At 37.8% G+C, this 14,196-nt stretch overlaps 2 protein-coding genes across 3 annotated transcripts in view; both read left to right on the top strand.

Moving 5' to 3' along the window:
• The window catches only part of kank3 (KN motif and ankyrin repeat domains 3), a 40,906-nt gene extending 36,420 nt beyond the window's left edge, over positions 1–4,486 (top strand). For both annotated transcript variants that reach the window (XM_030433615.1, XM_030433614.1), the window contains exons 10-12: positions 1,646–1,846; positions 3,347–3,448; positions 4,251–4,486. In XM_030433615.1, coding sequence (XP_030289475.1) covers positions 1,646–1,846; positions 3,347–3,448; positions 4,251–4,313 — 366 coding nt within the window. In that variant the 3' untranslated portion in view covers positions 4,314–4,486. The remainder of the gene's footprint in view (positions 1–1,645; positions 1,847–3,346; positions 3,449–4,250) is intronic.
• A 4,449-nt stretch (positions 4,487–8,935) lies between these two features.
• On the top strand, positions 8,936–11,212 carry LOC115591544 (GTP cyclohydrolase 1-like). The gene is made up of 6 exons (XM_030433628.1): positions 8,936–9,266; positions 9,537–9,646; positions 10,017–10,072; positions 10,199–10,230; positions 10,332–10,416; positions 10,707–11,212. Exons 1-6 carry the CDS (start codon positions 9,002–9,004, stop codon positions 10,834–10,836), a joined length of 678 nt encoding a protein of 225 aa, XP_030289488.1. The 5' UTR covers positions 8,936–9,001; the 3' UTR covers positions 10,837–11,212.
• Positions 11,213–14,196: the final 2,984 nt, after the last annotated feature.

The following is a 14,196-nucleotide window of genomic DNA, read 5'->3' as shown; positions in this document are numbered from 1 at the left end:
TTTAAGATGTACTTTTTTACGTTTTTGCTGTTTTTTGAGTTGTGCTTTTCTTTTTTTAATAGTTGACTCCCGTTTTGAAGCAAATTCTGTATCATTAAACTTATAGAAACTCTAGAGAATTCACTTCTTTATGGCCTTAAGTTTGTTTTTTGGCACACTGCATCATTTTCCATATCTGTACTGTTCTCAGAAGTGTTTGAAGACCATATTTAGACTTGGCACTGACATGCAGTCTGTACATGTATTAACATGTGTTATTCCTTTATCCAGACAGGATATCAAAGGTGTAGATACACTCGTAACTCTCTAGGGTGACACTTTGTAATAACCATAATTAATAAATGGGAACTGTATAGTTAATTCGACTTTGTAAACAGTGAAATAACAATTAATTAAATCACTATTGTCAAGCAATTTGTTTTGTTAAGTTGCAACTTATGATTATAAAACTTTGTAAATGGTTAATAAACGTGTACTACCACAAACATTATTTGGATGTCCATCGTTACGACTGCAACTGATTTATAAACCTTCACAATTGTCTAATAAATGGTTTACGAAGCACTTAATAAAAAAAAAAATGTTTTACTTATGTAATCTACAAAGGTAATCTACCTTCATCGTGTTCCCTTGGTTCCAGATTTACCACATTATAGTTGATTTAATAAAGAAAAAAAAACAAGTTTTGAACCAAACCGTGGATTTGGGTAGTTGTACACCCCTAATAATCATGTCTCACCAAGTGGTGAACCTGGACCCATCCCTGCTTGTGAACGACTGAGCCTTTCGAGGATGGCCCTTTCATACCCTTGGTTTCAGTGCAAATCAAAACACGTAATAGGCTCTCACTTGTTGTTACTTGAATTGCATCAGAGCACATTTGCACAAAGTTTGGGCTTTGTAAACTTTCCCCCTGTAGTGCTGCTGGGTGCCTTTCAAGTCTCTGTAGCTCAGCGGGTGGCCTGGGGTTGCAACGCCAGGTCCCATTTATAGTGAATAGCAGCCTATTGCTGTCCCAGTTTTTGAGTCTTTATGTGTGAACTGGCCATAAGAGTGGGCACTATTTAGGGGAAATAGTAGCCTACAGGGCTAGAGAAGCAGGTTTCAAGCTTCAGGTTTCATGTGGGATGGTCAGTTATTACTGACAAGAAAAATCAGGGTTGAGTAAATACATTTTTGCTGCAAAACAACTTAAATGCTCCTAAGCAAAGCACTTCAGATACAAAGTTTCAGAGGAGAGACCGGTTGAACTGCAGTGGAATTTAACTTGGCTTTAAAATGAGGTGCTGCTTAAAAACAGAAAAAATGTATGTTTAGCAAACGTCACCCCTATAAATAAAAGGAAAAAAAAAAAAAGCTTCACCTGTAGTTAATCGTTAAGGTAACTAACTTACTCATTCACACTGCTTCAAATAGTGGAACAAAAGGATCAATATCAGTACGTCAGTGTTGTGTTCTTTTTTATTTTTACCTCTGCAAGGAGGTTATGTTTTCGCCTGTGTCCGTTTGTTGGTTGGTTTGCCAGCAGAATTACGGCCCAGGGGCCAAGTATAGAGCCCATTAACTTTTGGTGTGGAACTATTATGAAAAGCTCTCAAAAACTGCATGTCATTTCACCCTAACGAATAATTATTTTTGTTTACAGGCGGGCCAGACAGCGTTGATGCTAGCTGTTAGCCACGGGCGGCAGGAGATGGTGCGGGCCCTGCTGGAGTGCGGTGCAGATGTTAACGTACAGGATGATGAGGGATCCACGGCCCTGATGTGTGCTAGTGAACATGGCCGTGCTGAGATTGTCAAACTGCTCCTGGAACAGCCTGGCTGCGACATATCCATTGTTGATAATGTAAGGCATTTATTCAGCTGATCTAGTCATTAAGGGACACTTTCAGAAAGCTTACAGATGAAGCCAGCTGTTCTCTGACTGCTGAAAACATCGAAGCACTTTCTTGTCTGGGGTTTAGCTTAATCTGTGCTCAGGAAACGGCTCCTCATGGGAAATTGGTCCATGCAGTTTCCTCTTCATGTCGCCTCCCTTTTCTCCTTCTCTTCTTTCGTGTTTTTCCTTCATTAGCAAGAAAGGCTGAGAGCTAAAGAGCCATGATCAGATTTGTTTCATCTGCCTTCTCCTGAAATCAGTGCTGTTTACAGGAAACACAATCACAGGGCTACTCGCAAGCCCCCGGGGGATGAATTAAAGAGCCACAACTCCTCTGTTCACAACCGCAGACTTGTAGATTTCAGACACAATGCACTGCACTAGACTCTGAAGGATCCAGACTGTAAAAGACTGATGATTTTGTCAACCACTTAACTTATATCATCTACCAAATTTCAGTGGGAACATTTACTTTTCTCAGTTAGCATAAATCTTACCCTGGAACAAAACTCTTTTCATTGCAGCTTGTGACATTTCTCGCACTGGTTAATCTGCACAGCCGTGTGTTTTAAAGTGATTTCACAGAGGATTGGTCTGGATGCTTGAAGACAGGCCAGGCAGACAGATATTTGAGCATTCACATCTGTGCCAGAATGAGTTGGCCATTCAGTGCCGGCAGACCCAGGATTGTGTTTCAGTGCAGCACAGCTGGACCGAGAGGTAGACTTGGAGGGGGTGGAAATCATTTTGAAAGGCCCCCAGCTCCCCTGCAAGACACAGCAAAAATGCTTGATTGGGTTCAGGAAAACATGATTTTGGATTAAAATAGACCCTTTCACAACATTTACTATGTTACAAAGGATAACTTGCTCCAGAACCAGAATTGCAACTGACCAATCCCTGTTTTGGGACAACATTAATTATAGGGGAACAACACCAACGAGGCGATATCCGATCGTGTGAAGGGGAGTACAAGCTGCAGTTTTCCTGGAGAATAATGATTGGATGTACTCTCACTATAGATATCAATCATTAAGACACCTCTATTACTCCTTATTATATGTTTTATACGATCCAAATTAGCGCATCATTATGTTATGTCCTGCTTGACATGTTTTATGGAATAAGCAGGGAAAGTATTATTATAAAAACAAAGAAATGCTGAAGAAGCAGGATGGATACATGTTCTGCTTGTTTAGCAGCCAATCAAGGATGCATGACAATGACTTGATTGATGTGAATGGTAGCACTGCCCCAACATCCTTCACATGTGATGTAACACACTAGAGCAGTAATAGTTCGGAAGTACAGAGCGTGCTGAAATGGCTGGAAGAACATCAGCCGTGTCTAATGTTGATCACCTGGCCCATGCTAAACAGTTCAGCGCTCCAATCTACTTTGAAACTTCTCGTGTTTTAAGGCTCAATGAACTCAATCTAACTGCTTCTCTCTCTCTTCTGTCTGTAGGATGGCAGCAATGCTCTGTCCATCGCACTGGAGGCGTCTCACAACGACACCGCTGTGCTGCTCTATGCTCATATGAACTATGCTAAAACCCAGCCTGCTGTGGTGAGTCCACCCTCACACCCTCTCCTCCTTTTGAGGAGACAGGGGTGTCACATGTGAATGTGACAGACATGATGACCTTTTTTTTTTTTTTTTTTTTTACATGTCCTTTAAAAGTTGCAGTATAAAAAAAAGAGTCGCAACATTTGACCTACCTTATAGCCATATCTCCCCAAGTTTGAATTTAGACTTGGTCGGCTCTGTCTTTTATCACGTCTAACAGCCTGAAAAGAAAGAATAAATATCAACATTTCGAGTTTTCTTTATAGATTACAGGGCTGTCTTTGGGTCACAAGGCTGAAAGGCCATAAATCTGCTGAGACATGGCATTCAAGCTGGCTGAAGTCTGTGCAGGTCACAGTCCCAACATAGCTGTACAGTGAGCAATGTCTCTTGTATTTAAAGTGGGTAGGATCAGTTCCACGGCAGTGGTCCAAGCTACAGTTTGGGTGTGGGCAGCACTGACTGAAGGTACTCTGCTGCCCCCTAGAGGTCCTACCAAGCTCCAGTGGATTGTGTTTTCTGTTAGAGGGTAGACAATTGAATATTTTAATTGCTATATACAAACATTTCCATTAAATTAACTCAGTTCCTATTATGTCAAATGGTAAATTGTTTAACTAATTTTAATAACAGTAATAAAGAAGTTACTATGCTTGATTTTGTGATTGTACAGTGCTATATCCCTCAAGAACTGATGCCTCTTAAGCCCTTTAAACTATTTTTAATTGAATAATTTGCAGAATAATGAGTTTGTTTAATATTATTTAAAAGCCAACCCTGTTCTTCACATTGTTCTTTTCAGGGAAGTCCAAAGGCCCAGCAGAGGAGCCCCACCAGCCCCCACAAGCCCTGGCCTTCAGACTGACAGGATCATGGTCGCTTGGCAAACATAACTGGATCTGAGCTGTGAAAAGCTCCACTGGAATTTACTTAAATATATATGTATTTATATATTGCAATATGTCCTGCATTTATAAGTATTGTTAATATGAGAATATTATTTTTCCATAAAAGTGGTTATGTTATATACTTGACTAATATGAGCTCCTAGCATGTCTGAATGAGGTCTCCAGTTTGTGTTTTTTTTCTGTGACATGAGATGAGACGTAACCATTTATTATTTGCACTCCACTAATATTTTACTGTAAAGGGCAACACACACTGGTGGTTTATGATGCACGTCCAAAAACCCGCACCCATTATTTTCCAGCAGCATAAACACACACTGAAACAACATGTGCGTCAAGATACTTCACTCTCTTACAGGAAATTCCAGTGTCGACGCTGCAGAAAACGTACTACATTAGCTCCCTGGATTGGCAGATCTTGGCCACTTTACCTTGACTACTTCTATGTGCATGCCCGCTGTGTACTGCTGACGTCAAATGACATGACACAGCAGAACAGTGTGTGTTGCCCTCTAGTTTTTCCTCTCTGTCCTGCCTTGGTTAACTGACCCGTGAACCTTTTCACCTTCATAGTCTGCACTAACTGTCTGTGCATTGTATGTTCATATAAATATATATATACGTATAAATATATTCAAGTCTGAAATAAACATTTACATAAAATATGATCGTAACAAATTGTTTCTTCATTAATGTTTTTTTTTATGCCAAACAACTGTTGTGAGGAGTTCTTAAAGACTATCTCTTACAAACAAGATGCACTGGATACACCAGTTCCTAAAAGAGTCTCAAGGGACACACAATGTGGGTTACCTACACTTTCCTACTACTTAGCCTGTGAGGCATTAGCAATCTAAACTCACTGTTTTAGTAAGTGACCATTAAAGCAATTATATGAATTAATTAATTGTAACATTACATTCCTAGGTGGGCTGAACTGATGGACACACAACTATTCACATGAATTATAAAAACACACTTGGATGAACAAAAAGATAAGTCAACATTCTCCTTAAAAACTGAAGTAGATGGGAACATTAAAAAAACAAACATAGAAAAAATGGCTTCATACAGCAAGACTCTGGAAGCTCAGAGATCCAAAATTGTTTTGAAAAGATGTTTTTTTTTGTTTTTTTAAAGCCAAGACCTTCACTGTAGCTGTAAGACTAAAAGCATTAGCATGCACCTTGTCTGAAGTGGGTGCACAAGCTCGACAATGTGAGATTAAAGTATTTTCTATCGATTCGATCTGATCCTACGTTTTCCAAAATCACAATGCTGCTTGGTAAGCAAATTATTGCTGGAAACCTGAGGCACCGCCATATGTATAACAGGAAAACAAAATCCACTTGACTATCCTCTTAACAACAGGCATCAATGGAAATCTGAACATTTGCATTAAAGGAGTTAAGGATAATTTCATCCAGCAATGTAAAACATAGTCATTATCTACTCACCCTCATGCAGATCGTCGGGCAAAGTTTTGGACTCCACAACAGCATCGCAGCTTTCTCCTGAAGATGTGAAGTAGATCTGAACTCTAAAAAGACAAACGAAAGAAAAGAAAAACATAAAATGCCTCTATATAGATCGCCAAACATAACAGAACAGACAGAAGCCTGACACGTTACTGTAGCTGCAATCATCTGGCATCAGTACACACTGTCTGACATGGGTGACTCCACCATGCGTTGAGGATATAATGTCTTTTCATATAAATTGGTGATCTCTGGGCTTCAAGAGGCTTGGATTACGCTGACGAGCTGTTTTTAAACTCTTTTTTTTGTCATTTGTTTACGTCATCATTTGTTCTTTTACTGTCTGTGAAATGTTTAATGATGCTGTCTTGGCCAGTACTCCCCTTTAAAAGAGATTCTGGATTTCAACAGGAATATCAAAATAAAAAATACATTAAAAGCATAAATTTAATTTATTTAAATAAGTAAATACGCATTTTCTGGACGACTCAAATTCAGCTGACTTTGCAAATGCATGGAGGTGAGAAAGGTAAAAACTACATTTTCTTTAAGTTGGTTAAACCACATATCTGCTTCCCAAAATTATTCAATCCCAGAGTCATTGTCACACCACTGAGTAAAATCACTGATTGCAGGGCATGTGAGGACTTGAATCTGACAACAACTGTGTAATCTTTGGATTTAAGAGTATACCTGTCTATATACAGACTTCTACAGTTGGTGTGGAGGATGAACATGTAAACATCTGAAAAGGTCACAGCCCTGTCTGGTGACGTCACAATCACGTTGCCTCCTAGTTTACGACTGTGTGCAGCTGATTTCTTAACAATTCCCTGCCTCTAGGAATGCATGGGGAATTCATTTAAGCATCATTAGTCAAGGCAGCATTGTGACAGTCAGCTAACTGAACCTTAGGTGTGACTACACAGGCATGCCCTGCATAAGATCATCCCATTAAATGTATGTTAGACCCAATACTCCTCATTAACACTTTTTATTCCTGTTATCACTGAAATCACCAAATCTATCACAAAAAAGTCTTGTTGTACCAGGACAAATCCTTCATAAAAATTTCTAAATGATCCATACGACAAATTTAATGATGACATAAGCTGACACGTTTCCCTAAAATTATCAAAAATGCCCCCGAGTTCATCTTGAAATATCACAAGTGTGTAGATAGCAGCATTATTCAAAAGCACAAGACAGTCAGCAGGGTTGAATGAGATCCTCAAGTGTGTCGTGATATGTGGACCCAGGGCTCTGGAGTCAAACTCTATACTTTGTCCATCCACCCAACAGACTGACCTCCACATCCCAATATCATACTACTCCTGTACTGGAACAACATTTTGGTATTAACCATAATTATAGGGATCCACCAATGTGGAATTTTAGGGCTGATAGCTAATTTTCTCCTTTTGTTGTAGCCAATACCGACGCAATAACTGATAATATCAATTCTACAAATGTATAAGTGTGAAGAATAGAACAACATTTATACATTTTTAGATTAATTTATTGTAAACTTGCCCCAATTTCTCAGATAACTTGAGGGAAAGAAGTAAAGTTCTTCTTCCTTGAAACCAAAACTCACATGCCATACACAAACCATGTAAATGTATGTAAACGACAAAATTATACACTTTTAATGTGATCTTTAATCTGTCAGACAGGGCCAAGGATGTACCTGAAAGTCTAAGTCCCAATTTAGACTGTGTTTATTCCAACGAGGCAACTAGTCCATCCATCTCATAGGCGTTTATACTGATCAGGGTTGACCTGCTGTCTGACTTTAGGTTTGAATGTGACTGTTTGACTATAAACTGCTTCAATACCTTCTTTCTTTTAGGTAGCCGTGATAGAAAAAAGTGTATGAAAGGGTAAGACAATAAAGCATAAATTCCTTAAAAATTTGTATTCCTTCTAAAAAGATTTTGTTTTTTGTCAAATACATAACATACAATATAAAATGATATAAAACTGAGTGGGTTTGTCTTTGGTAGACAGCCATTGGTCAATGCAATTCGAATACCAAGAGTCTTGTCTAAAGGATCCACACGATGAGACTGAGACAGAGTTATAATTAAGCTACGTTTACTACAACTGTTTGTCTTTGCCACTGACAGACTGAGATCGTTATTCTAGGTGTCCCACAAGATGACGGAGAAGTTACGACTGTCAGCTGAGGTGATCTACTGGACCATTAAAAAACTCATCCCCTTGTAATGTATTTTCTATGTTGGCTGACAGACATTTCTGACGGTTGTTACCAGAGTGCAAGATTTAGTGTATTGTCCACCGGCCAAATGGATCGTAACGTTCAAATTTCATCTCTTCTTTTTGACTGGTGGGTGAATCAAATCTACCACCACCTTGCATATCTGAGTAGCTACACTGGTGGCCGGTGCCAATTCCGTGCCTTGATTATGACCAAGATATTTGCTGAGTGGGACATTTTAGAGTTGTAATTACATGCAAACCCTGCGTCTAAATGACACATGACATCCCTTTTGTCACTCAGTGGCCTGTATAAACACTGTTTTCTGTGACGTATCATGCAAGTATAGGTAATATGGATAATATAATAAAAGCAGTAAAAGTAATATATAATAAATATATATATATGAAATAAATATACATATAAATATACATATAAAATAAATATAAGTATACGTGTGTGTATACAATATATATATATATATAAACTGTACACAGATACACAGTGTCTGTTATGGTTATGTTATTATTGCACAAGGTAATTGTATTGTACATGTTTAAGTCCATGTACTATCCAGTCCAGGCCTATATTTTAGATCTTTAAATTTCATACAACTTTTATTTCACCTCCCATGTACAGTAGACAAAGACCTCAAAAGCATGTCAAGGCTTGCACATGAGTAGTGGTTATTCCACGCATTCAAGCGTTCTGTGAAATCTAATCAGAGCAACTGACTTCAAGGTATTTAACCTTAAATCACAGGATCAGTCAAATGCTGCTCCATAGCATTAAATTAAAGGGAATTTGAAACTGATTTATGTGGTCAGTTGCTCCCATGACACTGTTGCCTGAGGGCCTCACATCAAGCTTTAAAAACAGGGGACGTCCTCACTTGTTTTATTGTGTCCTGCTGCATCGCTGACTGAAAGTAGACCAAAGAGCCAGAATGGAGTACAACAATGCTTCAGCAAAGAACGGAGTAGCTGATGAGAATCAGAACATGTGCATCAATTGTAAACATAATGGTTTGTGCAGAGAGGTCTCCAGGGAGTCTGCAGACGCTGACAAGCTGTCTCACATTGAGAAAGCCTATACCACCGTATTGAGTGAGCTTGGAGAAGACGTTGAGCGGGAGGGCCTTCTACGTACACCACTACGTGCTGCCAAAGCCATGCAGTTCCTCACTAAAGGCTACAAAGAAACAACCCAAGGTAACAATACTTTTTTCTCTTTGAAACTGAAAACTACTTAAAACTTTTAGTAGTGCCAAAACTTTTCATATCAATTTTGAAAATAAAAAAGGACAAAGTTCATTTTGACGACTACAATACATTTTGTGACTACCCTACAGCAGCGCCATACGTTTAAAGCCCATCTTGGGTCTCATTTCTGATTTGTAAAACGAAAGTGTCCATCATTCTGTCACTTTTGATTTCATCCTTTTGCTCCAGTATGACAGAGAATGAATATTTAATCCACAGATATCTTAAATGATGCTATATTTGATGAAAACCATGAAGAGATGGTGATCGTCAAGGATATCGACCTGTTTTCTCTCTGTGAACATCACCTGGTGCCCTTCTTTGGCAAGGTAATTATTCGGGGTCATTGAATTCCAGTCAAGTGACTGCCAATATTGATATCTGATAATAATGTGCTGCATAATATCAAATTGCAAAGATAAAGATAAAATATATGCCCTAAATTTGGGCTAGTTTGTCAGTGATCTCCTTTAAATCAAAGTTTTGGTGGCACTTTTCCTTCAAGCATACCGTTCCAATGTTTGTTTCTGTAAATCATCAGCTGACATTTACACAATACCAATTTATCTGTGATCAGCTTGTATAAATTGATGATATTAATGTCTAATCACTACTTACAGATACTTTTGTTCTGATCTATCATGCATTATAGACTGTATAAAACAAATACATTGATAATACTTTGTTTGAATGTTCCAGGCCCACATAGCGTACCTCCCAAACAAGAAAGTGGTTGGACTCAGTAAGCTTGCTAGGTGGGTGATTGGAAAACACACACACAACACACACACACACACACACACACACACACACACACACACACACACACACACACACACACACACACACTTATTACATTCTCTTTGTTTTTATTTTTTCAGAATTGTTGAGATCTACAGCAGAAGGCTTCAAGGTAAAAATAACTAATGTGTTACTACTGAAGACTATTATGTATTCCTTTGTTATCATATGCTCAATTTAATTTTGGGACAAATTTTGTGTGACTCTCTACAGTTCAGGAGCGTCTAACCAAACAGATTGCCTCAGCCATCTCAGAGGCATTGGAGCCTGCTGGAGTGGCAGTGGTTATTGAGGCTGTGTGAGTATTTTGCTTTTATTTCCTCCACATTAGACAGAAACATACTGGAACTTGTTTTTTTTTTTCCTAATCTCTTGAAATTGAAGTATTTAACTTTATCATAGCTACTTAGATATTGATAGACATATTTGGAAGCAAGACACTTAAAGAACTTCAAACTGGGATCAGACTTTAGACGGCACCTACATTTATCCTGCCTTTTTATTCCTTATTTCTGATATCTAATAGGTTCAGCGCAAATCACTGACTTGCTCTTTGAAGATTTACATTTTCCTTTCTGTGTCTTTCAGCCACATGTGCATGGTGATGAGAGGAGTGCAGAAGATGAACGCCAGTACTGTTACAAGTGTCATGTTGGGATCATTTAATGATAATGCCGTAACCAGGAAGGAGTTTCTTGCCCTCACAATGCAGAAGTGAAGAGTTTCTTTTACATCAGCAGACAGTTCAACTGTGATGAAAGACAACAAATGAGACACTATATGTGTCCTTGCAGGCATACAAAGAAATTCTGTTTGGTATCTCTTACAATATGCAGTATAAAAATTTAATATTACAGATGTAATATAGATTGTATGAAATGAATGGTTTAAAAATTGAAACTCATTTTTTTCCACATCAAACTCCATTTACGATTTTGATTGAATTTGTTTTCCTTCTCAAACTTCAAATGATAAAGAAATTATTAAAAGCATTGCATTTATTTTAATGCAGTTATTTTAAACACATTTTCCCTGCCATTGTAAACAGTGCACCTTTGAATTCACTTGAAAAAATAAATAAAAGTGCATCCTTTGGAAAAGAATGTGTCCCTTTTTGATAAAATGCTTTTGTAAACATACATTTAACATGTCAGATTGCTTGCTATTTTAAAAACAGATCATTTTTCATATTGGTATGGATAAAGTGTGAAAATAACCTTCATTAAATATTTTATTTTGCAAAAGGTACCTTTTTTTTTACAAAAAGTATTTTATATCCCTAAAGATATGTAAACTAAATTAAACATCTGCATGCATTGCATAGTAAACATCACATGTTGGCAGATGTACAGGACGTGAGGTGTGTGCTTGCTCTCCATTTTACACATTTTTGGCCAGGAAGACGATGTCTACCAGAGGTAGTAGACCTGTCTACTACCTGTCTGAGACATGCCCCGTTGTGGCAACACAGCACAAATGTGTGGTCGAAAGTTTTCCGCTATGGAAGAACCTCTGGCTTTTCCACTGTTTATACGGGCACAATATCTTTAGCGAAATGCAAATGTGACTGCATCCGTAAAAAGAGCTGTCCACACGCCCCCTTTCTTATCATGCGGTACACAATGATTAAATGATTCTGCTAATGTTGGCTGCTTTTAGCAGGTATTTGTGGGCTGCCGCACTCTTGTGCATCTCATAGTGAACAACAAGTCTCCCACTCTGATGCAGGCATCTGTTTGAGATGCTGAAATAAAGTGTCGGTCCACTGCCTTTAGTTGCAACAGCCTTTGAACAAACTTTGAAGCAATCCGTGGTTTGTTCGAGGTCCGATGTCACAAAACCGAACTATTGACAAGACAGTGCCTTTTTAGGAACAAACTCTTGGCTTGCTGCATGTTGTTGTTTGTTTCTCTGTGGGAGGTCAATGCGGGGGAGGGGGGAGCCAAGTATGAACTAAGGGAGCCCATGGGGAGCAGTGACGGAGCAAGTTAAAGATAAAATCGATTATTATTTTTCTTAAATTGTCCTAAACCACAAACTCGAATTAATAGATTTTAACGATTTATCGCCCAGCCCTAACAAGCACACCTGAAAACACACATCCCATGGCTGTATGGCCTCGTACACTGGGCTAGCGTGTGCAACTGTAAAAAGGAGCCGACTGTAAACTGTGGTGGGTTCCTTAGTTACAGAAAATACTAGGCAATAGCAAGGCAGTGAAACCTGAATTCACCTTACAGAATCTTCCTGAATAATTCTATTTTGTCAGCAAAACATTACAAGCAGTTGGTATTGTCTCAATTCCACCACTGTATCATCAGTCTGTTTGTGTCCTTCTGAATATAAACATATAACATCCATTCCGTCAACGTATAAACTCAAACACTCAAATATCATAACACATACACTACTCAAAATGAGTTAGGCATATTGGAATGTTTTACTGTTTGACTTGATTGTTTATTCTGTCACATATCAAATTTTTATTTTGTGTTTTGTGATTTTTTTTTTTTTTTACTTTTTTGAAAACACATTTCATTTGACATTAATTCAATGCACTGGTATGTTTGCAACCATATCCCAATATACCTAACTAATTTAGAGCAGTGTACTCTGATGCTACATACACTGACATGTGTGTTCCAGCGTCACTTCGAAAAAACCTCCGTTTCATAGTTTGTGTGTATATTTATCCTGGGAGTAGTTTTGAAAAAGGCTGTTACATGATTAACATGACTGTTTCAGTTACCTAAAACGTTGTTCCAATTTGTATAAAAAAACAAAAACGCAGACATAAGGATTTGTTTTTTAATAAATACCCATTTTTGTGTGGACAGGTCCTAAAAATCTCTCATATAGCTGCACATATACAAGCAGTTACTCCGAACAGCCCCACCATCAGCTGAACATGTAAGATGTATTTACAAGCTTGGTAAGCAGATTTGTGAGAACATCACATTTCTAACCTCTTTACATCTAATTAACATATCATTAAATTTGATGGCTAAGTCAGCACCGCATCAGGAGCACTTACTCAACAGCTGTTTGAGACCATCACTGCAGAGAGATAACCACATCATCTGTAAAATAAAGTCAGTTAATATGAGATTATCAAAAACATAATCTGTAATAAATGTAAACAAAACCTTAAGTATAATCTCCGTTTTAAAATAACAGATAAGAAATGGTATGTTTTCATGACATGGTAAAATCAGATGATGCATCCATACCTCAGTGGGAGATGAGAGGATCTGTGGAGCTTAATGAGGTGAAAAATGTACAAGATTCCCTGCTTTCCTCTGTACGTTTTACAAGAAACAATTACAGTTTCTCAAGATCAAGATTTAGATGTGATAAGAAATAAGGTTTGAGCTTTTAACATTATCCAACATCTAACAATCATTTTACTAATGTTTTGATTTCTGTTCAAAATGTTTGATTTCTTAATGTTTTCACAAAACACTGAAATAGAACAAAATAACCTATTAATTTACTAGCCTAAGACTTCTGTACAATGTAAACATACTAATTAAAACAGGATACAAAATAAAAATTGCCAGCCCAGCTAAGTCATCCATACAACATCAGAACCATCCAGAACATCTCATCTGTGTCTCCTTACAAATTACAAATGAATAGATATTTAAGAAATGTATTGTGCCTGATTTGCATCAAAGAATAAAAGTAAAAGCTGCACATATCTACAGGGCTCTATAATATCACACGTTGGGATTCTGTGAAATCCATTTATATGACATAATCGAGTTTGTCAATGTGTTTTAAAAAATGTACAAACAAGTAATTAACAGATAAATACATGATGACGAATGTGTTGGACATGCACTGCCAGAAGCCATGACCTCAAATTAGATAGATAGAACTAAATGTAAAATCAGTTGATCTGAAGACAGCTTAATGTGTGGAAATGTATAACAAATGCAAGGTATAAGGGAAAACGGCACCAGCCTGCTTTAAAAAAGGCATTTTTTCGAGGCTCACTAGTCGCAATTTCTTTAAATTTTAATGCAGGGACCTACTTTATTACAGCAGAACCTGAAAACCACACGGGATAAGTTGT

Source organism: Sparus aurata, chromosome 11 (genome assembly GCF_900880675.1).
Source record: "Sparus aurata chromosome 11, fSpaAur1.1, whole genome shotgun sequence".
Lineage (NCBI taxonomy): Eukaryota > Metazoa > Chordata > Actinopteri > Spariformes > Sparidae > Sparus > Sparus aurata.
This window is presented reverse-complemented; position numbering and strand designations above follow the sequence as displayed.